General features: G+C 39.5%; 1 protein-coding gene across 5 annotated transcripts in view; it reads right to left on the minus strand.

The window, feature by feature from the left end:
• The window catches only part of arhgap21a (Rho GTPase activating protein 21a), an 87,979-nt gene that overhangs the window by 8,184 nt on the left and 58,260 nt on the right, over positions 1-21,535 (minus strand). For 3 of the 5 annotated variants that reach the window (XM_028004515.1, XM_028004514.1, XM_028004512.1), the window contains 16 exons: positions 17,884-17,907; positions 14,281-15,859; positions 11,039-11,182; positions 8,950-9,052; positions 8,442-8,478; positions 8,021-8,140; positions 6,649-6,948; positions 5,727-5,791; positions 5,487-5,635; positions 5,246-5,388; positions 2,261-2,419; positions 2,052-2,130; positions 1,903-1,976; positions 860-949; positions 653-778; positions 534-575 (listed from right to left, as the gene is read on the minus strand). In XM_028004515.1, coding sequence (XP_027860316.1) covers positions 534-575; positions 653-778; positions 860-949; positions 1,903-1,976; positions 2,052-2,130; positions 2,261-2,419; positions 5,246-5,388; positions 5,487-5,635; positions 5,727-5,791; positions 6,649-6,948; positions 8,021-8,140; positions 8,442-8,478; positions 8,950-9,052; positions 11,039-11,182; positions 14,281-15,859; positions 17,884-17,907 — 3,234 coding nt within the window. Of the gene's footprint in view, positions 1-533; positions 576-652; positions 779-859; positions 950-1,902; positions 1,977-2,051; positions 2,131-2,260; positions 2,420-5,245; positions 5,389-5,486; positions 5,636-5,726; positions 5,792-6,648; positions 6,949-8,020; positions 8,141-8,441; positions 8,479-8,949; positions 9,053-11,038; positions 11,183-14,280; positions 15,860-17,326; positions 17,859-17,883; positions 17,908-21,535 lie in introns of those variants that run through there. The other 2 variants (XM_028004516.1, XM_028004513.1) reach the window with 2 other exon arrangements.

A 21,535-nucleotide genomic window follows, 5' to 3' on the forward strand; every position in this document is an offset into this window, starting at 1 on the left:
AGATAAAGGTTATAAAATATATATATAGATACACAAGAGTGATGCTAGTAATTCAATATGACTGAAAATAAACAAACAAATAAATAATGATGTGAATAAAGTATTATTATAATGAGGTCAAAATAATGAGAATAAACTCAGAACATTAAGAAAATAAAGTTGTAGTAATACAAGAAAGAAAAAAGTAATAACACGGGAATAAAGTTATATTACAAGAATAAAGTCGCAATAGTTCGAAACCAAGTCGCAAAAATAAAAGGATAAAATGGTAATGAGAATAAAAAGTCTTAATAAAACGAAACTAGTCCAGAATAAAGTTGTAATAAGATAATAAAGACTCAATAAAACGATAATAAAGTCACAAAGATACGAGAACAAAGTAGTCATTTTATAATACATGACAAATAATCAAAAATTTAAATGAGGAATGTTGAGTTTTACTCTTGTATCAATTTTACAAATAAAAAAACGTCATGTTTTAACTAAATGTTTCTCACTGAACTGCCTTCATATCCTGAACTGCATTAACTCACCACTGGTTCTCCGTTCCCATCGTCAGTGAAAAACCAGTCGTACTGAAAGGAAACAAGACGTTATAAAAGCTGAACTTCCCGTTTTTAATGTTTAAAAGGACGAAGGATGAGAAGCTCACGTTCTGAATGAGCGTCTCCACTATTTTGTACTGGTCGGGCATGTGGGTCACCATGTGGGTCATGTTGTCGTCGGTGGTACGCACCAGAGTGGGGCCGAACACGATGGCCAGGTTCCTCGGCTCCATCTGAAACCAGAGGTGTGTGTTTAGAGTCTACACTACGTCTAAAGGTAAATTAAAAAGGTGTAAACGTTATGAGGCGATAACCTTGTTTTTCTCTGAGTTCTCAGCTACAGTTTTCAGATGAGCTGAGAGGAACTTCAGCGTCTCGTAGTGATGATCTGGAAGCTCATGAAGCTGCAGAAAATATACAAATATGAAATATTGGATGGATGGAAGGTTAGTTAATTGGATGGATGACTAGTTGGATGGATTGATTGTTAGTTGGATAAGTGGGTGGATGGATGGATGGATGGATGGATGGATGGATGGATGGATAGTTAGTTTTTTGGTTGGATGGATGGATGATGGTTGGTTGGTTGGTTAGTTAGTTAGTTAGTTAGTTAGTTAGTTAGTTAGTTAGTTAGTTAGTTAGTTAGTTAGTTAGTTAGTTAGTTAGTTAGTTAGTTAGTTAGTTAGTTAGTTAGCTCGCTAGCTCGTTCGTTCGTTCGTTCGTTCGTTCGTTCGTTCGTTCGTTCGTTCGTTCGTTCGTTCGTTCGTTCGTTCGTTCGTTCGTTCGTTCGTTCGTTCGTTCGTTCGTTCGTTCGTTCGTTCGTTCGTTCGTTCGTTCGTTAGTTAGTTAGTTAGTTAGTTAGTTAGTTAGTTAGTTAGTTAGTTAGTTGGATGGATGGATGGATGGATGGATGGATGGATGGATGGATGGATGGATGGATGGATGGATGGATGGATGGATGGATGGAAGGATGGAAGGATGGATGAATGGTTAGTTAGTTTTTTGGTTGGATGGATGGATGATGGATGGTTAGTTAGTTGGTTGGATGGATGGACGCATGGTTAGTTGGGTGGATGGATGGATGGTTAGTTGGTTGGTTGGATGATTAGTTGGTTGGTTGGTTGGGTGGATGGATGGATGGATGGATGGATGGATGGATGGATGGATGGATGGAGGATGGTTAGTTGGATAAATGGACAGATGGATAGTTGGATTAATGGATTGTTAGTTAATGAAACCTGACCCAGTTGGACCGGTTCTGACCGGTCCAGAGTTCTACAGTGAAACTTTACATCCCAACAGTAACTTGAAAACCTTGTTCTCGTATTTTGAGGTGAATTTCATCAGTTTTACTCACCAGCCTCTTGAGCACCTTCAGTCTCTCCACTGGATCCTCTATCCTGTTGGCTTCAATAAAATCTGCGTACCCATCTGCAGGGAGAACAGCGTTTGTTAAAACTGCAGTTCACCGCTTCGGCCACCAGGTGGGGCGCAGAACCAGCTCACCGTTGGTGAACAGGGGCTCAGGAAGCTTTCGAAAGAAGGACTTCAGTAAGCTGCTGATCACATTGAGGTCCCTCCATTTCTGCAAGAGAAACGATCCAAAATATTGATTTCTTTATCCTGAGGGTCAATAAATGGCAGGTGTTACCCTGACCTATCGAGGACGGAGCCCTGCAGGGGTTCTAGGATTCAGATCGACGAAGGACACTTACGTCATCCTGGATATCGATGTCGCCCATGCCCTTGTTATTGAGCTCCTCCTGCATGTTGGAGATGGCAGCATTATTCCCGGGGACCCTGTAGATGCCCGTGTACTCCAGCCCTCTGTCCTCCACCAGCTTACAGCAAACCTCCACGATCAGAGGCACAAACTGGAGGACAGAGAGAAAAAAACCTAAAAAACTGATATGACTGCAACTTTTGGTGCTTAATAAACAAAGATACAGCACAAAGCTCATTTTATTTCATACATTCCAGAATGTAAGAATCTGGAATGTATGAAACCAGATTCTTACATTCATTTTATAAAGACAAAGGACTGTTTTGTTCTCACTGTTTGATAACAAATCAGGTCCAAAGACGAATAGATGGAAAGTTAGTTGGATGGATGGATAGATGGAAAGTTAGTTGGATGGATAGATGGAAAGTTAGTTGGATGGATGGATAGATGGAAAGTTAGTTGGATGGATAGATGGAAAGTTAGTTGGATGGATAGATGGAAAGTTAGTTGGATGGATAGATGGAAAGTTAGTTGGATGGATGGATAGATGGAAAGTTAGTTGGATGGATGGATAGATGGAAGGTTAGTTGGATGGATGGATGGAAAGTTAGTTGGATGGATAGATGGAAAGTTAGTTGGATGGATGGATAGATGGAAAGTTAGTTGGATGGATGGATAGATGGAAGGTTAGTTGGATGGATGATAGATGGAAAGTTAGTTGGATGGATGGATAGATGGAAAGTTAGTTGGATGGATGGATGGAAAGTTAGTTGGATGGATAGATGGAAAGTTAGTTGGATGGATGGATAGATGGAAGGTTAGTTGGATGGATGATAGATGAAAAGTTAGTTGGATGGATGGATAGATGGAAAGTTAGTTGGATGGATGATAGATGGAAAGTTAGTTGGATGGATGGATAGATGGAAGGTTAGTTGGATGGATGGATGGAAAGTTAGTTGGATGGATAGATGGAAAGTTAGTTGGATGGATGGATAGATGGAAGGTTAGTTGGATGGATGATAGATGGAAAGTTAGTTGGATGGATGGATAGATGGAAAGTTAGTTGGATGGATGATAGATGGAAAGTTAGTTGGATGGATGGATAGATGGAAGGTTAGTTGGATGGATGATAGATGGAAAGTTAGTTGGATGGATGATAGATGGAAAGTTAGTTGGATGGATGGATAGATGGAAAGTTAGTTGGATGGATGATAGATGGAAAGTTAGTTGGATGGATGGATAGATGGAAAGTTAGTTGGATGGATAGATGGAAAGTTAGTTGGATGGATGGATAGATGGAAAGTTAGTTGGATGGATGACAGATGGAAAGTTAGTTGGATGGATAGATGGAAAGTTAGTTGGATGGATGGATAGATGGAAAGTTAGTTGGATGGATAGATGGAAAGTTAGTTGGATGGATAGATGGAAAGTTAGTTGGATGGATAGATGGAAAGTTAGTTGGATGGATAGATGGAAAGTTAGTTGGATGGATAGATGGAAAGTTAGTTGGATGGATAGATGGAAAGTTAGTTGGATGGATAGATGGAACGTTAGTTGGATGGATGGATAGATGGAAAGTTAGTTGGATGGATAGATGGAAAGTTAGTTGGATGGATAGATGGAACGTTAGTTGGATGGATGGATAGATGGAAAGTTAGTTGGATGGATAGATGGAAAGTTAGTTGGATGGATGGATGGATGGATAGATGGAAAGTTAGTTGGATGGATAGATGGAAAGTTAGTTGGATGGATAGATGGAACGTTAGTTGGATGGATAGATGGAAAGTTAGTTGGATGGATGGATAGATGGAACGTTAGTTGGATGGATAGATGGAAAGTTAGTTGGATGGATAGATGGAAAGTTAGTTGGATGGATAGATGGAAAGTTAGTTGGATGGATGGATAGATGGAAAGTTAGTTGGATGGATAGATGGAAAGTTAGTTGGATGGATGGATTGTTGGAAAGTTAGTTGGATGGATGATAGATGGAAAGTTAGTTGGATGGATGGATAAATGGAAAGTTAGTTGGATGGATGGATAGATGGAAAGTTAGTTGGATGGATAGATGGAAAGTTAGTTGGATGGATAGATGGAAAGTTAGTTGGATGGATGGATAGATGGAAAGTTAGTTGGATGGATAGATGGAAAGTTAGTTGGATGGATAGATGGAAAGTTAGTTGGATGGATGGATAGATGGGAAGTTAGTTGGATGGATGGATTGTTGGAAAGTTAGTTGGATGGATGGATAGATGGAAAGTTAGTTGGATGGATGGATTGTTGGAAAGTTAGTTGGATGATGATGGATGGAAAGTTAATTGGTTGAATGGAAAGGTGGATGGATTGATTGATATAAGCAGATCTTGATCCTTAAAGGTGACCTGTATTGTTCTTCCTTGAACAGACTGATACAGGTCTGGCCGATCAGTTTATGGCCGATACAAAATATGTTAATAAAATCTTTTACACAAAATCAGTGTTAAATAATCAGATGTTGTTCTGCTCAGTTCTGCCTATTGTGAACTCCTTTCAGAATGAGGTGGTTTAGGGCGTCTTGTCTCTTTAAATCCAAATAAGCTGCTGTTGGCCATGCCCCCCAACTCAACGTTTAAACTCTCAGTGAAAATGGCTCCAAACAGAAGCGCAGTTTTCCAACCGTACATCTTTGAAAAACAGAAGCTGGATCGTAAGTCAACCACATCAGCCAATAACCAGCTGACCAAACGTTCCGGAGGCCCGGCTTTGGTTGCCAGGTGACGGGTGGAACTCTCCTGGGGTTGCTAGGTAACGGGGAAATGCCTACTGATTTATGACGCTGCAAAGGCTCATTTTCCAAACACCAAAAAATGAACTTACTGCCAGAAGCAGCTAGGTGGTTTTTTAAAGTGCTTGAGGAGCTTGTTGAGGATGGAGAGTAAAGTATTTATTGGGGCGTGTTCTAAAGAGCGTTTGGACCCGACTGTGGACAGATTGGCCTCACCTTGTTGGTCTGAGCTGGAGGACAGTCATCCAGTCTGACTCCAAATGTGACTCCAGGAGACGGCTTCTTCTCAAAAGGTTTCCTCATCAGCCCAGGGATGCCTTTCCTCCATGTCCCCTTGTCTTTGGGAGGGCTGGTGTCATCTGCACACAGTGGGTAAGTAACATCAGCACATATTGAACCCTGACCCTTTTTTAGTCTGGCTAAATGGAAGCTGTGACTTAAAGGGGAAGTTTCCCACCTTTGTGGCTGCCCTTCCTCTCCTGCTCTGTTTTGGGTGAGTGCGGACTCGTTGCTTTGGTCTCTCCTTTGCCTCCCAGCAGCGTCTGTCTGATGCTGAGCGACTGGCGCGACGCCCTGGGCGACGGCTCGGTCTTACTGCCTGTCGGGCTGGAGGAAACGATCAAATAAATGATCAACTGAGATTTCAGATCAGATCGAAAGGCTCTAACCACTGAAGACGTCTCTGGTGTCTCCTCACCTCATCAAAGTGTTGTACTCCTTGATCCTCCGACTGATGAGGTCATGGCTGGTGAAAGCCGCGTCCTAAAAGAAAGAGAAGAAGGAAATAAGATGCAACTGTTTAGGGCTGCAACTAACGATTACTTTAGTAACTGATTATTATTATCCAATTTTTTATGCCGGAATCAGTTTCTTTTTCTTGCTTTCTTTTCTAAAAAAGAAATTACAAATGACAGAAAATATTTTCAAAAATGGCTTTTACTTTAATAAACCCTTCTAAGCCAGGCTGTGAGAATTTTTGTTTAATTACGAGAATGAATAAAAACGCAATTTTATCGGAATATCTTAAAATTAAGAGAAAAAGGTAGTTTTAATGAGAAAATATCTTGAATAACTAATTTTTTTTAGTTTCTGTATTAAGACTTCTTATAAAATTACTACTTCATTCTCCAAATGTTATGACGTTTTTCTGGTTATTTAAACATTTTATGCCTGCATTGCTATATGTGACATCATGACTTTAGTTTTGTAAATAAATAAATAAATATAAAAATAAATAAAAATCTGAGCCTGACTCATATTTTGTCGTAAAATTGACCTGAATTCATCAAGTTCATTTAATTTCCATTTGGGATCAATAAAGTATTTTTGATTTGAATTGAAAGTCCAAATAGAAACAACAACAAAAAATGCTTGTCAAACAAGATGGCGGCTTTGTGTGTCACTCTAAACTACGGAAACCCAAAACGTTTGTTGATGGAAAAAAAAAATTTCAGATTTTCCAAAAACGAAACCTTCAAATTAAAAATCAATTGAGTGAATTAAGTTCCTTCGTAAGTGCATTCATCGTATCACTTTAACATTTTTAGACGCAGATAGCCGCACCAACTCAAGGCCAAACATGCAAACAATAATGATATTAGCAAAGGATGAAGATGAACCTCCTCATCCAGGTTGCTGCTCTCCTGTATGACTCGGATCCAGGCCAGCATGTCCTCCCGGTCCTCCGCCTGGAACAGGTACTCGCAGTCTGACGTGGTCAGCCTCAGGACGTTTTTGCGCTTTGTGTCGCTGTAGGAGATGTCGATCAGACAGGCCTTGATGCTAATCTGCAGCGGCTCCTCTATGGTCTGGCAGCTGGCGTGAGCCTGGCCCTCCTTCTTGTCTTTGTACAGGCAGAGGTAGTGGCCTCTCAACACGGCGTACATCTGTTTCCACTGCCGGTTTCCTCCTCCGACACGCTGCAGAGGGAAAACATTGACTTCATGGTGCACCCAAAACAGCTGGCTGTTACTGTCAACATAACTACAGCAGGTCAGGTGTGTGTTTCCTGCAGGCTTCATCAACTCAGATTAAAGACTTTTTAAGACCTCAAAAAACCTTAAAAGTCTTGACTTAAAAACTTTAGGACCTTAAAAGACCTTAAAAGTCTTTAGACTTAAATACTTTTTAAGACCTTAAAAAGTCTTAAGAAATCTTAACTCGTCATTTTTTAGAACCATTATGACCTGCATCATGACAAATATATTAGGGCTACAACTAACAATTATTTTAGTAATCTGTCAACTATTGTCATGATTAATGAATTAATCGAATTCACAGTATTAGGTATTTTAAATGCAAATAATAAATAATTCAATGCCGTTTTTAACTAAAAAATAAACTTTTTATTGCCTAAAATTCAACAACATATAATTCTTTTAGTAAATCTGAACAGGGTGGAGCTAAAACTGCCACTTGAGGAGTTTTGGCTAAAACATATTTACAACAGTGTTTTAATATTAAATGCACAATGTATACATTTTTGTACGACTTTGTTTAATTACTAGTCTGAATATGTTATTTTCTTTCAGTAAATGATCTTTTTTGAGTCTAAATACTCCAGTTAAAGTTTAATCAATTACTAAATTAGGTGATGATTACTTCAACAATCGATTAATCATTTCAGACCTAATACATATATATATGTACTTTTTGTTTGTTTTTTTGAAAATATTTGTCAAAATTTGCACTTACACCTCATAGTCAGCTAGCAAGAGCATATAGCAGATAGCTACCTCTATCCACACCCGCTTTGAATCACAGAACAGAATAAATTTGTCTGCAGGTGACTCAAACTTTTGCCTGTCAGAAAAGTCCGATGAGAAACAAATCCAAACTAATTTAAGATCAGTGATAAGTGTATTTAAAGCCATATAATAAAAAAATAATAATAATTTCAGTCATTATAAAGATTTAATTTCTAGGTATGCGAGTCAAATACTTTACAAGGACAGCAGGGTTTGTGTTTTATTATGCAGGGAGAATACACACCTTTCCCTTATCTGCATGAAGCTGCTTCAGATGTAGCAAACCCTCCTTGGTGGCGTCGCAGAAGACGTCTGATGAGGAATCTCGTCTGGATCCAGAATCTTCTGATGACCTGTCTACAGCCTGAAATATAAAATACACAATAAACTTTCAATAAATAAAATACTAACAAACATATGCAAAATCTGACCAAGTTATGAAACATTTTATGAAAGAAAAACGTCAACATATTAAATTTCCTATCAATTATTTACCTGGTGTTGACTATATAGCTGTCTGTGTTTTCCATAATATATTCACATTCCAGTAGGAGAACATTAATCTTGTGGGTGTGAACTAAAAGGCTGATAAACTACAGAGGAAGACATGCGGATAAGCGGGTCATGTAAGGACAGCCGGGACTGTCTCGCAACAGACAACTTACCTTCCTCAAACTTTTCAGTCCAGGAAGCAGAGACCTCCTGAGTGCAAGAGACAAAACATGAAATGTTAGGAGACTTGAAAGAGCTGCTGCATTTTCAGTGGTTTGGAGTTCTGTTTGTTGAAGCTGTGTTGGTGGTTCAGACAAACATCAACGTCCCTCTAGAGTACAAGTGAAACCTGAGCAAACAAACACTAAAATCCAGAGAGTTTGATTATATTTAAGGAGGCCAAAATGGCTTGGTTATTGTTGCTGCTGGGAGATTTAAGAGCCGAACACTCACAACAAATGAAAACAAGACATTAGTTGTTTTCATTTTACAATCAAACAACTGGATGAAACTTAAATTGGATGATGAATTTCAATTAGATCAACGTTTATCTTCAGTCACATGTTGATTCTGTGACTAAAGACATTTAAGTCAAAGAAAAAAAACTTTTTATTAATCTATCATAAAAGTACAAGTGTAGGAATGGGGTTAAATTTCACTCAGGCAGTGGCTGTTACTCACCCTCTGCTTTCCTCATGGTAGTTATCGATGCCTTCATCGTACGATTTGGACCGCTCCGATTTTGTACCAGAGTCTGACCCGATAACCGAGAGATGAAGAGAATCTATAAAAGAAATGGACACAAATATATTAAACATTCGTTCATTTTAAACAAGATATTTAAATTAGAAATGCAAGTTATCGATGAATGACTTGATCTAAAATTGATTAATCTTATCGACTGGGGCCATTTTCTTAAAAACCCAAGATTTCTTTTGTATCAAGAGGGATAATCATCTAATATAAAGGTTTAAATTCTTCGGAATATGCTGAATTTATATAAAAAATAATATTACTTTGTCAGTCGTACTAAATACTGATTGAATAAACAGACTTGTGGTCTCGATTGCATTATTAAACTTAAGAGATTTTATGAAATATTACAAAACAGGAATAAAATATGTGAAACACTTAATTTACAATTAACAGAGATTTTTATATAAAAGTAGTGTCTGTGGTGTGGTGTGGTATGAATGTTAAAACTTCGCTCATTAACTCACGACCGCTTTTCTGTCGTAACATCATCCTCGCCTTTTGGTTGGGAAATTGACGTTGCTGCATCATGTAGAGCTATTAATGTGAAACTTTAGGACCTTATCGAGTGTTTATATTTTAAAACAGAACCGCATGAAGTGAATTTTGAATCCCACAACCAGTGATGTCAGTACTGACGTCGGACCACTTTTTTCAGTAACGAGTAATCTAACGCGTTGCTATTTCAAATCCAGTAGTCAGACTACAGTTGCTTATCGAAATCACTTTGCGTTACTATTTTCTTTTGTTATTTAATCGTACTTCCTCTATGCGTCTTGTCGAGTGACCGACGTCTCTGTGCGACAGAAATGTAAACAATGGAGAGAGACGCGCATTTTGTTGGTGGAAAAACTGGAACTATTTTGAGTTTCTGTCGCCAAGTCCGATTATCATAAGCAGCTTTGGGATTTTTTTGTTTTTTTAAGTTGCTTGCAAATTTAATGAGTGGCGGGTTGTGCCTTTTTGGGCTCGTTTTTGAACGTGAAGTTGCTCATTTGGGTTTGGAAATAAGCAGAGACTCATAATAAATCCCAGAATTTGTCCGTCATTAAGGTGGTTTTAGTCAGGCTCTCCCTGTCCATCATTTCCCGGATGATCCGTCCCGCTGTGTCTTTGTTAATGTCAAGTTAATATATGACCTCTGAATGATGTTGAGCTTCGGGTTGCGCTCCAGAAAACTGCAAACATCGAGACTAATTTGAACAGCGCAATAAACGTCAAAACAGCCACGAATAAATGGGTCCGTAGTTGCCAATAATTATAATGGCAACTTAACGCCATTATAATTATTAATATTAAGATAAGTGTCACAAATCTGTGCAGCCATCTGAGTTGTGGAGCTGCAGGAGGAGCTCTGTGCGCTGCGCTTTGACACCAAACGCAGGGCCGTAACGCAGAACCTGGAGGCTGGGGGGAAATATGGGGGCTTTAAAATCCTTCTTAGAGTTTTCCAGACAACAGTGGAAAACAAATTACTTTTTTTTGTTTGTACTGTTGTAACCATTAAACAATCTCCTCTTCAGTTCAACGAAAGATAAATAATCAATGCAAAAGATCGATGTAATTTTCATAGGAGGCGGAGCGTTGTTAGCAGCTGCAGAAAGTAACTAAAAAAGTTAATTTTAATGTAACTTAGTTACTTTCCAAAACAAGTAGTCAGTAATCTAACTAAGTTACTTTTTCAAGGAGTAATCAGTAATCCGATTAAAGTTACTTTTTCAAAATAACTATGGCATCACTGCCCACAACAGACTCTGTTAGGACCGTTTCTCTTTCTCGTTCCGTTAAGCGCCACCATCTTTGTTTCTGTCTGTGTCTGAACAACGGCTCATGTTAAGGAGGACCAGTGGCGCCCTCTGCTGGATGGCGGCCAAACTACAACACTAACAACAGGTCTAAGCAGACGTTATTGGTTAATCGACTGGAACTAATTTTATTTTATAAACAATTGATTGATAATTAATCATAAGTAGATGAATTTTTGCTTTCCTAATTTAAATTAATCTGTTGACATTACCTTGATCGTGTGACAGATGGCGTCGAATGAGAGGAGAGGAAGACGTGGGGCTGGGTGGGATGGTGGTAATGAGGGGAGTTGAGATCACCCCGGACGCGGGAATGTGCGTGCTGTCCTGGTCGATGCTCGGGCTGGACGGTTCGTCTAAGGACAGAAATCAGGGCCCAGAGGTTGAGAGAAAGGAGGCCAATTTCCCTCGTAAATCAGAAATCAGAACCAGAATCACGGGTTTGTAGTAGAAACAAAATGAGGCAGTCAAACAGACAGAGAAATGTTTTGTGTATGAAAACAGAGGCTGGAAATGTGACTGAAGGATTAAAGAATGTTCTGGTTTAGTCAGTGGTTTCGATCCATAATCAGAATCTGGGATGGAAACTGAATTTACAAGTTTTAATGTTTTGCTTTGGGTTTTTATTGGACTGGGAGCCAAAAACATCTGTGAATGTTAAACCTCAGCCCAAAACATCGTTTCTTTGTGTCACCAGTCAGAGTTATTTATAGATAAAATGTGTGTTGCTTTAATTATACATGATTAATCAGCTGTTGAAGCATGAAGTTCACAGCTTCAGCCAATATTTTACAGCTACAAACAACACGCAAAGATTCAATAACCATTTCAACTATTTTCTCGTGAACTCAACGACCCTCAAAATATAAAATAACCCGCTGTATCAAAGATTAAAAAAACAAATAAACATTTAAATTAAACATTAAATACATTTTTTTAAAAATGTAAATAAAAAATAACTTGCTAAAACTAAGTTTTAAAAAAAAGTATATAAAATATTATTAGAAGGTAATGTAAAAAATAAAAACTTGTCAAATCTAAAATAAAAATATATTTGTTAATTTAATATTAATATTTAATAACATTTAGGGATTAAAAATAAAAGCTTTAAAAAGTAGCAAGAATACAAATATATAGTTAATTATATATATAAGTAATTACTAAAGAATAAATACATATTTGTTCATTTAACAATAACATTTACCATTGACAATCATATTAAAAATTAAGGCTTTGAAAACTTACAAAACTGAGAAAAAAACCCTGCAACTCAAAATGAATTGTCAAACTTAACTCATACATATAAATAAATAAATATAAATTCAAGAAACAGCTGATCAACCTAAAAGAGAATGTTTGATTGAAATTAAACACGCTAATATAAACTTTTAAGGTGGAAATGATCTGTTTTCTCACCTGAATAATTAACCACATCAAACATTTCTTCTCTTCCTCACTTACATCTTTCTCATATCTGAACTCCTGCTGATCTTGAGTTTATTTAAAATGGCCGTTTTCTGCTTTTCCCCCCTCCGTGTTTTTGTCTAGATTATTTTTTCTCAAACTATTCGAACATTTCTCCTGTGTGGGATTCGATGATAAACTTGTAACTGACCTGACTGAAAAAAGAAAGTTTATGTTCTCACTGCGGAAGAACAAAGATTTATATTTTTATTCAAGTCTCATTTGTTCCTCTTCAAACTTTCTGCAATGCAGGAGTTTAAATACCAGCACAAGGCTTAACTCTCACCTGATGTCTCAACTTGAATAAAAACATTAACAGACGGCAATAAAACGCAGCGATAAGAGCCAGCACGGCAAAAACAAAACGAAGCAGTCAGCGTGACGTTTCTGCCTGATAAGCTGCCAGACGGCTTCACTTTTACATGAGCAGCCAGTCAGCGTTAAATCATCCTGTGTCATAAAGGCCGATATGAGCCGTCAGCAGGCTGGCACGCCCGAAAAGCAAAGGAGGAAATAACCACAGATGACAAATATGTCAGGAATGAATCATATCTGGATCAGAGAGGCTGGACGATCACAGAGATCAAATATCAATAACTTTACGCCAAATTAAGGAGCAAAAACACATCAGTAAATATTCTGAGGACTTTTTTTTTTTTTGCTGATTTCTCGGTTCCCATGGCTGTAGAGTAAATATGAAACCAAAAGCAGGAAAACACCACAAACTGGAGCCAATAACGAGCCTGGATGATAAAAGGACTTCTTTGTTGTGTTTGGCAGCAAACTCTGACTTTATAAGAAGACTTTTTGTTATTCTGGGAGGAACGTTTTTTTAATTTCTCCACTTTGATAAGCAAATCTAGACGGGAAACAAAAGAATGTCTCTAGTTTTCTTATCTACATTTAAACAAATTTCTCAGAAAATATGTAAAACAGCCATCACACAAGAATCACTTACTTAAAGGTAAATTTAACATTTTCTCCAAAGTTTAGTAAAGTTTTCTATTAGTTTAATTCAATTCAGTTAAAAATACTTTATCCCAAAAGAAAATGAACTTATATCTGAGTATTCAAAAAGTCCGTATGGATGGTGATGGATCTCCAGGAGCAGTCAGTGTAGCAACAAATCTGAAGAGGCCTCTGACTGAAGACAGACTTATGACATGAAAACAGCTGACTAACATGGATGGATGGATGGAAAAAGAATGGATGATGGATGGACAGATGGATGAATGGACAGATGGACGGATGGATGGATGGATGGATGGATGGATGGAAAAAGGATAGATGATGGATGGATGGAGGGACAGATGGATGGATGGACAGATGGATGGATGGAGGGAGGGACAGATGGATGAATGGATGGATGGAAAAAGGATAGATGATGGATGGATGGATGGATGGATGGAGGGACAGATGGACGGATGGATGGAAAAAGGATGGATGGATGGATGGATGGATGGATGGATGGAAAAAGGATAGATGATGGATGGATGGAGGGACAGATGGATGGATGGATGGAGGGACAGATGGATGAATGGATGGATGGAAAAAGGATAGATGATGGATGGATGGATGGATGGATGGATGGATGGAAAAAGATGGATGGATGGATGAATAAAAAAAGGATGGATGGATGGATGGATGGAAAAAGGATAGATGGATGGATGGATGGACGGATGGATGGATGGATGGAAAAAGGATAGATGATGGATGGATGGATGGACGGAAAAAGATGGATGGATGGATGAATAAAAAAAGGATGGATGGATGGATGGATGGATGGATGGATGGATGGATGGATGGATGGATGGATGGATGGATAGATGGATGGATGGATGGATGGACGGATGGATGCCTGCACCTGAACATCCAATCAGAAGAACTGGTTTCTGATGAGTCGTATCAATCTGATTGGGTCGCGCTGACAGATCAGCGTCTCTAACAGGAAGTTCCTGTTGGAGTCGGACAGTTTTGGCTGCTGCCTCACCTATGAAGGGGATGGAGTCCAGGGAGTCATTCAGGTTGCTGGAGCCGGATTTGTGCCTCATGTCTCCCAGCCTCCTGAGCAGCGTCTCGTTGGACGCCCAGCACATCGCTGCGTCCGCCGACCCCGCCTTCAATAGCGGCGGCGACTTTACTTCTCGCTGCCTGTCGTTGACGTAGGACGGAGGCCGGGCGCGGGCGCCTCCGGCGGTCTTATCTCTTCGTAGGACGACGACCGTGGCATCGGGTCCTTCGACGCCCTCTGAGAGACCGCCGTTAGTCCGCGCTGGCGTCTCCTTGACGACTGGTTTTTGGGCGACAGTGGTGGTTGAGGATATCGTGAGGACTTCGCTCTTCATTGGCCTGAGTGTGGGCAATCTGGAGGCGGCGCTGGAGCAGGACGACGACCTGGCAGCTAATCCCGACTCGGACCGGTTCTCCGTCTTCAGGCTGTCGGCTCGGCCGCGGAGCTCCAGGTTCAGCGGGGAGAAGCCCAGGTGATTCCCCATGGCGTTGGCTCTTTGGTCTCGAAGAGGCTCTGTGGTTTTAATGGCTGACGAGGTGGGGGAAAGGTCGCAGAGGGAGTTTTTGACGGGCAGGCGCGAAGGCCTCATTATGAGGCCGTCCGCTCTGACCGCTAGTGCAGAATCTGTTGTACCTTTCGTAACATCAGGCGAGTTGGACAGCCGCTGCTCCGGTTTTGGAGGAGGTAAACTCCTCCTGTTTGTTTCCTGTTTGTCCTCCATCTTGTGACTGATGTGGTCGCAGGACCTGGCTCGGGGTTTGGCGACCCGGGCGGCACCGGGGAACGGCAAAGCATCCTGAGAGGTGCTCCGAGGCCAGTGGCGGGAAGTCCTGTCTGGTGGGCCGCCCAGCCGCTCATGGGATGCACTGCGGAGTGGCGGCGGTGCGGTCGGGTCCACCCCCCGCTCGTTGGAGGCGCTCCTCCGTCGGACCTGGGAGGGGGCGGCGGCCTTTGGGGCGTAGGCGGAGTTGGCAGCGGCTCGCAGGCTGTCCAGGCGCTCCTGGATGGTGCGGCAGCCGTATGTGTGCAGCCGCTTGGCGTCAATGTAGTCCTTGTAGGTGGTGTAGGTCCGCCAGTCGATGTTCTGATGGGGTGAGGTGGTCGGCGCCGGCGGCGACGGGGAGCAGTGGTTGGCGGTGGGGGAGGTGGTGGTGGAGAACGTGTCCGTCGATGTGGCGGCCAGCGGCGCTCTCACCAACGGCGAGAACGTCTCTGGGTACGGTGGACATCCTGTGGCGAGGGGTCTGGGTCGGTCTGCTGGGGAGCGGTACCGGTTCTCCTCAGTCCGGTGGCTGGGTCCGGCCTGAGCCAACCGGGATCCACGGTCCACCGGACCGGCTGGAGTCCTGGTGCCGTCGTTCCTGACGGACGGGACCTCGGGCCGGCTGCTGTTGTCCGTGGGGGCCGGTCGCCTGGCGGGCCCCGGGTCGGACGGCTGCGCCATGGCCGCCGTCTTCAGCTCGATCCGAGGGTAGCATATGGGAGGCGGCTCCGGGATGTTCTGGGCATTTCCGCTGTATGCCTCATTTCCTTTGAGGTATGCATCCTGGGAATACGCCTGCAAGAGATTATACGACAACATTTACAGAGCCCTGAAATCAAAACATCTAAATCCTCTGAACGTTTTCACATTTTCTCACTTTAGAAGAAAAAACTTTAGAGTACAAAGAGACAAAGTAGCCAAAATCTGTGAAGAAAGGAAGCAGTTAATCTGAAAAGTGTGGTGTGCATTGTCTCTTTTCCTCTTACATCCATTAAAGGTGACCTCTTATGTTTCCTTGAAGAGCTTAGGATGTGTTTTTGGTCTATACAAAACATTTTCTTTAAATTTTTTGAAAAAAATTATTCCTACATAATGAGTTTTTAATTTCCTTTCAGAATAAAAACTTTTTGACTTTTTATCACTTTAAATTCAAATAAGTGTTTATACACAAAAATGGCTGCAAACACATGCGCAATTATACAACCGTACATCTTTGAAAAGCAAAAGTGGAGCCTCCTGCACAACCACCAACGACAATACAAAAAAAGTATTTTTGTCAAGTTTCTGTTAAAAACATCTTAGTACACATGAAATAAGACAAAACTAACTTTTCAACAAGATAATGAGCTTGTTTTGACTCAGTTATTCCTTAATATTAATTTTAAAAAAGAACTAGTTCCACTGGCAGATTATTTTACTTACATGGAAAAATTGTTTTATTTGAAGTGACATAATCTGCCAGTGAAACTAGAACTTAAAAAAAAAATTAAGGAATTATTTACTTAAAACAAGCTCCTATATCTTGCTAAAATGTTACTTTAAGTTAGTTTAATTAAAGCGTACTGAGGTATTTGCACCAGAAACTAGACCAAAAATACTTTGTAAGATTTTGAGTTTTTGAAGTGCACAGACAGCCATATATACAACATGTGTTCATATAATGAAATGGCCTAGTTAAAGTCCACAACTAAATACTAAATTGAGAATCTGGGCAAGTAGATGCAGAAAGATGATGGAGTTTTATTACAACTGTCTAAAGCAGCTGGAAAGTGATTTTAGAAAGTATTTACTAAGTGGGGTTAAATATAAGTGCACGCCGCACCTTTCAGATTTTCTCCTTTAACATCTTGTGAAGACATCTTAATCCCTTTCCCTTCTTCTTACCAATTATGCACAACTGTAACACAAAATCCCAACAAAATAAAGAGAGAAAACATTGAAAATGTGAACAAGGTTCAAACGGTCCTGTAAAAAATAATCTGGAGTTAATCTGAAACCGTCGCCATTCCTCTTTAATTCCTGAATAAATTTCCTGCTTTCTCCATCTCCATGTGCCTCTCTGTCCTCACAGATTCAGCTCGTTTAAAAAAAAAATACTCCTCTGCAGTCTCTGTTAGAGCTGATGAGATTATCAGGGGAGGACAATCAATACCTGACTGACAGCTGGATGAAGGCAGAAAAGCAGCTAATAGTTTTAACGTTATTCACCCAAAATGATGGGATTAAATGGAAAAAACTGAGATTTCCTGCAGATATACCCACCTTCTGTACCGGAGAGCCCGGCCTGAAGCACAAGAAGCGAGCCCATCCGAGTTTCCTTTTTTTGTTTTTCCCAACCAGCGCTACTTCTGTTAGCATCTTTGATTTAACCTGAACTAAACCGCTAATTAAATCTCATAAATAAAATCCTCTGAGGGGGGAAAAAAGAAAAACCTCCCATTTGTATCCAACGCTGACATATTTCCTCATCCTTTCAGCGCAGACGCTGATGAGAAAATGAAAGGCAGAGAGAGTAACTGGACTTTAATCAACAGCGCCGGCTCTACCTGTGGTGTCAGGTTACAGCTCCCTCTGGATCCTAACTCCTCCAGTTAAACACAAACCAATTTCCTGATTGTGGAAAGTACAGGGAGGGAATGTTTGTGGTCTGCTGAAGGATAATGTCAGCGCAACAAAAGAAAAGCCAAGAGTGACCAACAAAGCTTCAACCAGAAACACAGATACTGGTGGAAAACACTGGGGGATTTCTACTGGTTCCACTTCCAGCAAGCGGTGGAGGAGGGGGAGATGTGTTAGCTTGGCAGGTTTTCCCTTCTTACCAGAGCAGTGATATCCCTGGAAAACTGCAGTCCGCAGGTTAGGTAAGCGGGAAAAGAGAGAAAGAAAGAGTTAGAAAAAGGTCGACAGGAGAGTACACCGCAAAAACTCAAAATATGACCAAATATTTTAGGTTTAGCTTCTATTGCAGATTTCTCTAAAAAATCCATAAAATAAGACAAAACTAACTTACAAGTAACTTTTAGCAACGATAGACACTTGATTAAAGTCAATAATTCCTTAATATTGATAAAAAAAAGTGCTCAATATTTCACAAATCACATAGGAAAATGTGTTGTTATCAATGAAATAATCAATCAGTGGACCTAGCACTTTTTAAAAATATCAATATTAAGGATTTATTTACTTAAATAAGTAAATATATCTTTCTAAAAAGTCACTTGTACGTTAATTTCATCTTATTTTATGTGTACTAAAATATTTGCACTAGAAACTAAACCAAAAATACTTCTTGGTTAGATTTTGTGGTTTTTTTAGTGTATGAAGAAATGAGAAACAATGTTACAGATAAAGATAAAGAGGTGAGAAATTAGACTGTGGCCGATTGAGGCTGATTCCAGTTTACAATTTTTAATACGGTAATTATTTATTAAAAAAATATATATATGTATATATTATTTAAAAATAAAAAATATTTATTTCTAAATAAATAATTTTAAAAATATATTTATTTAAAGTAAATAATTGTTATTTATTTTAAAATATATATATTATTTAGATAAATATTTTAAAAATATTTGTGAAATATTTTCAATTAAAACAATCCACATTTGAATAAAAAAAGCAGGTTTCACAAACTCAAATTGGAAACGTTTTAAGACCATTATTGATGGAAATTCAGACATGAGTCCCTTTGGAAATGTACAAATTTTATCCGGCCAAATGGCAGATGCAGAAAAGCTAGCAAGCTAGCTGTTAAGAGCATGTTAGCAGCTAGTTAGCGGTAGCCTCAACAGTCTCCAGTCAGAACGCAATAAAAATGTCAGTGTGACAGAAAAACAAAATACGTAGAATATACGTGATTAAATAATTTACTTATTCAACTTATTATTTTTTTCAAATTTAAGACATTTTAAGGATGTGTGGATGTCCTGGTTTGGGTTAAATAAAATATTTTTGAATTTATTTCAGCTGGTTTTAGAGCAGAGATTTCCTCCTAATTTTGTGAATCAGTTGCCTTATTAGTATGCATCCTTGAACCGGAAAGCAAAATCCAATTTTTGAGAGCCAAATGTGCTAAAACAAAATAAAATGTGCGATTCTGGTGACCTGATTAATTGTGCTAAAGATGCACCAGGATGTCTTCCTGCATCTGTTCCCCATAAACCAACGCCGCCTCTTCTCTCGAGCAGAGTCGCTACTTTTCCTATGTTGTCGTCTCGCTCACCTGCAGGCATCTCACTCAGGGCTTTCTGCATCCCCAGGCTTTTCCGTCTTCCCGTTTCTCCCGGCATTTATCGTACGTTCTGCACCGCGGCGCGCGTTGCTGGATGTTTGTTTGCTGTAAACTGGAGCCAGCTGACTGCAGCTGCACTCCCTACTGACTGGGCTCAGCGTCTCTCAGGAAATAATTCAAAATATGCACTCATGGTCTGTTCATGCATGGTCTGTTCATGCTTTAAGACATCGTGATGCATTTCAACGCACATAAACATCCAGCAATATGCACTGCAAAAACACAAATTCTTACCAAGTACTTTTATCTAGTTTCTAGTGTAAATATCTTAGTTCACTTCAAATAAGCAAAACTAGCTTACAAGTAACTTTCCAGCAAGAAATACCAGCTTGTTTGAAGTTAATAATTCCTTAATATTGATGAAAACAAAACTAGTACCACTAGAAAATTATTTCATTTATAACAACACATTTTTCCCATGTTATAAGTGAAATATTTTGCCAGTGGAAGTAGTACTTTTCAATCAACTTTAAGGAATTATTTACTTTAAAAAGCTCCTATATCTTGCGGAAAAGTTACTTGTAAGATAGTTTTGTCTTATTTCAAGTGTAATAAGATATTTGAGCTAGAAACTAGACAAAAAGTACTTAGTAAGATTTTGTGATTTTGCAGTGCAGCTGCAGCCACAGATACAGTGCGTATTCATGTGATGGAATGGTCTAGTTGAAGTCCAGAACTAAACGTTGCACTAGTCTGTGTTGGTCTGTCACAAAAAATCCCAGTAACATAAACAGTAGCATTAGCACTGAAAAAAACAAACAACAACAATCTTACAAAGTACTTTTGGTTAAGTTTCAAGTGAACATCTTAGTGCTGGTCTGCTTTATCGTCTGCGCGGCTCTGGACCCAGATTGGATTATGACACGGTTCTGATCGGTAGAAAGGCGTGAAGCATGAAGTCTCGATCGGCTCCTGTTTTCACTGCAATACGACTGCATTCTGACTACTTCCACATCTTTAATCTCACCCAGGTGGTCGTGATTCATGCTAACACTCATTCTCTGCAAGCTCACTGAATCACTGCAGGGTTTAAATTTAAGACTTTTTAAGATCTTTTTTACGCCAGTTTGGATAAAATTTAAGATAAAAAAACTTTAAATCTAGGTAACACAAGTAAGCCAGTGGCAAAAACAAACATAGTCCATCCAACTTACCTATGACAGATGCAAAATAAGCTAGTTAGCTAGCAAAAGTCTATTAGCATCTTAGCAATGAAGACGAGTTTGAGTGACTCAAACTTTTGCCTGACAGAAAAATCCCACAGGATTGAAAATTCCTACCACAGCAAAATTTAAAATCTGTGATCATGGTATTTAGGTCAACTTACATAATAAAAAAATAATGAAAAACATTTAAGGTCTTAATTTTAGATTACTGCGACAGACTGGCGACCTGTCCAGGGTGTACCCCGCCTCTCGCCCGGAACGTAGCTGGAGAGGCATCAGCAACCCTCCCGACCCCATTAGGGACAAAGGGTGAACAGAAAATGGATGGATGGATGGAATTTTAGATTAATAAATTTAAGACTTTTAAAGGATGCACTTAAAACCTGATTGTGTGTTAGGAAATCAAAATGCCTACCGCAGAAAGTTTTCTCATGTGGTTGGATGTTTATTTAATAATGATTAATTTAAATTGTAACGCACTTTTCAGTAACTAAAATCTCAAAGTGCTACTCAGATGTAATTACAGAGGATAAGAATCAAAGCAAAACGATAAAAAAAACTTGATTAAAAGTGAGTAACATACATTTTTTTATGGGTTTGGGTTGTTTTCGGAAGCAGTAGAAACCTAAATGGAATTACAAAAGCATGCAAAATGTGAATTTAGGTTACTTTTAATATCGGATCAGTTTTAGTTATTGATACGCTAAAAATGGACTAACATCTGCTGATACCGCTATTGATGCCAATATATTTACAGCAAAGTACCTTCTAAGTTTCTGGGAATTAGAGTAATAATATAATTTCCATAAACAGTTTCAATCAACCATCTGACAGGATTTCCTCTCTGTTTTGCAGGATGACGAGAACGGCAGCCGAGGTGAGTCCAGAACAAAACTTGTCTATTTACTGCCTCCATCTGTGACGTTTGCTGTGTGAGACCCCAGGTGCTTCACTGAGGAAAACACAGCAAACCATTTCATCTCATCTCTGCTTGTTGCTCCAGTAAATGGG

The sequence above is a fragment of the Xiphophorus couchianus genome, chromosome 21, assembly GCF_001444195.1.
Source record: "Xiphophorus couchianus chromosome 21, X_couchianus-1.0, whole genome shotgun sequence".
In the NCBI taxonomy this organism is placed as follows: domain Eukaryota; kingdom Metazoa; phylum Chordata; class Actinopteri; order Cyprinodontiformes; family Poeciliidae; genus Xiphophorus; species Xiphophorus couchianus.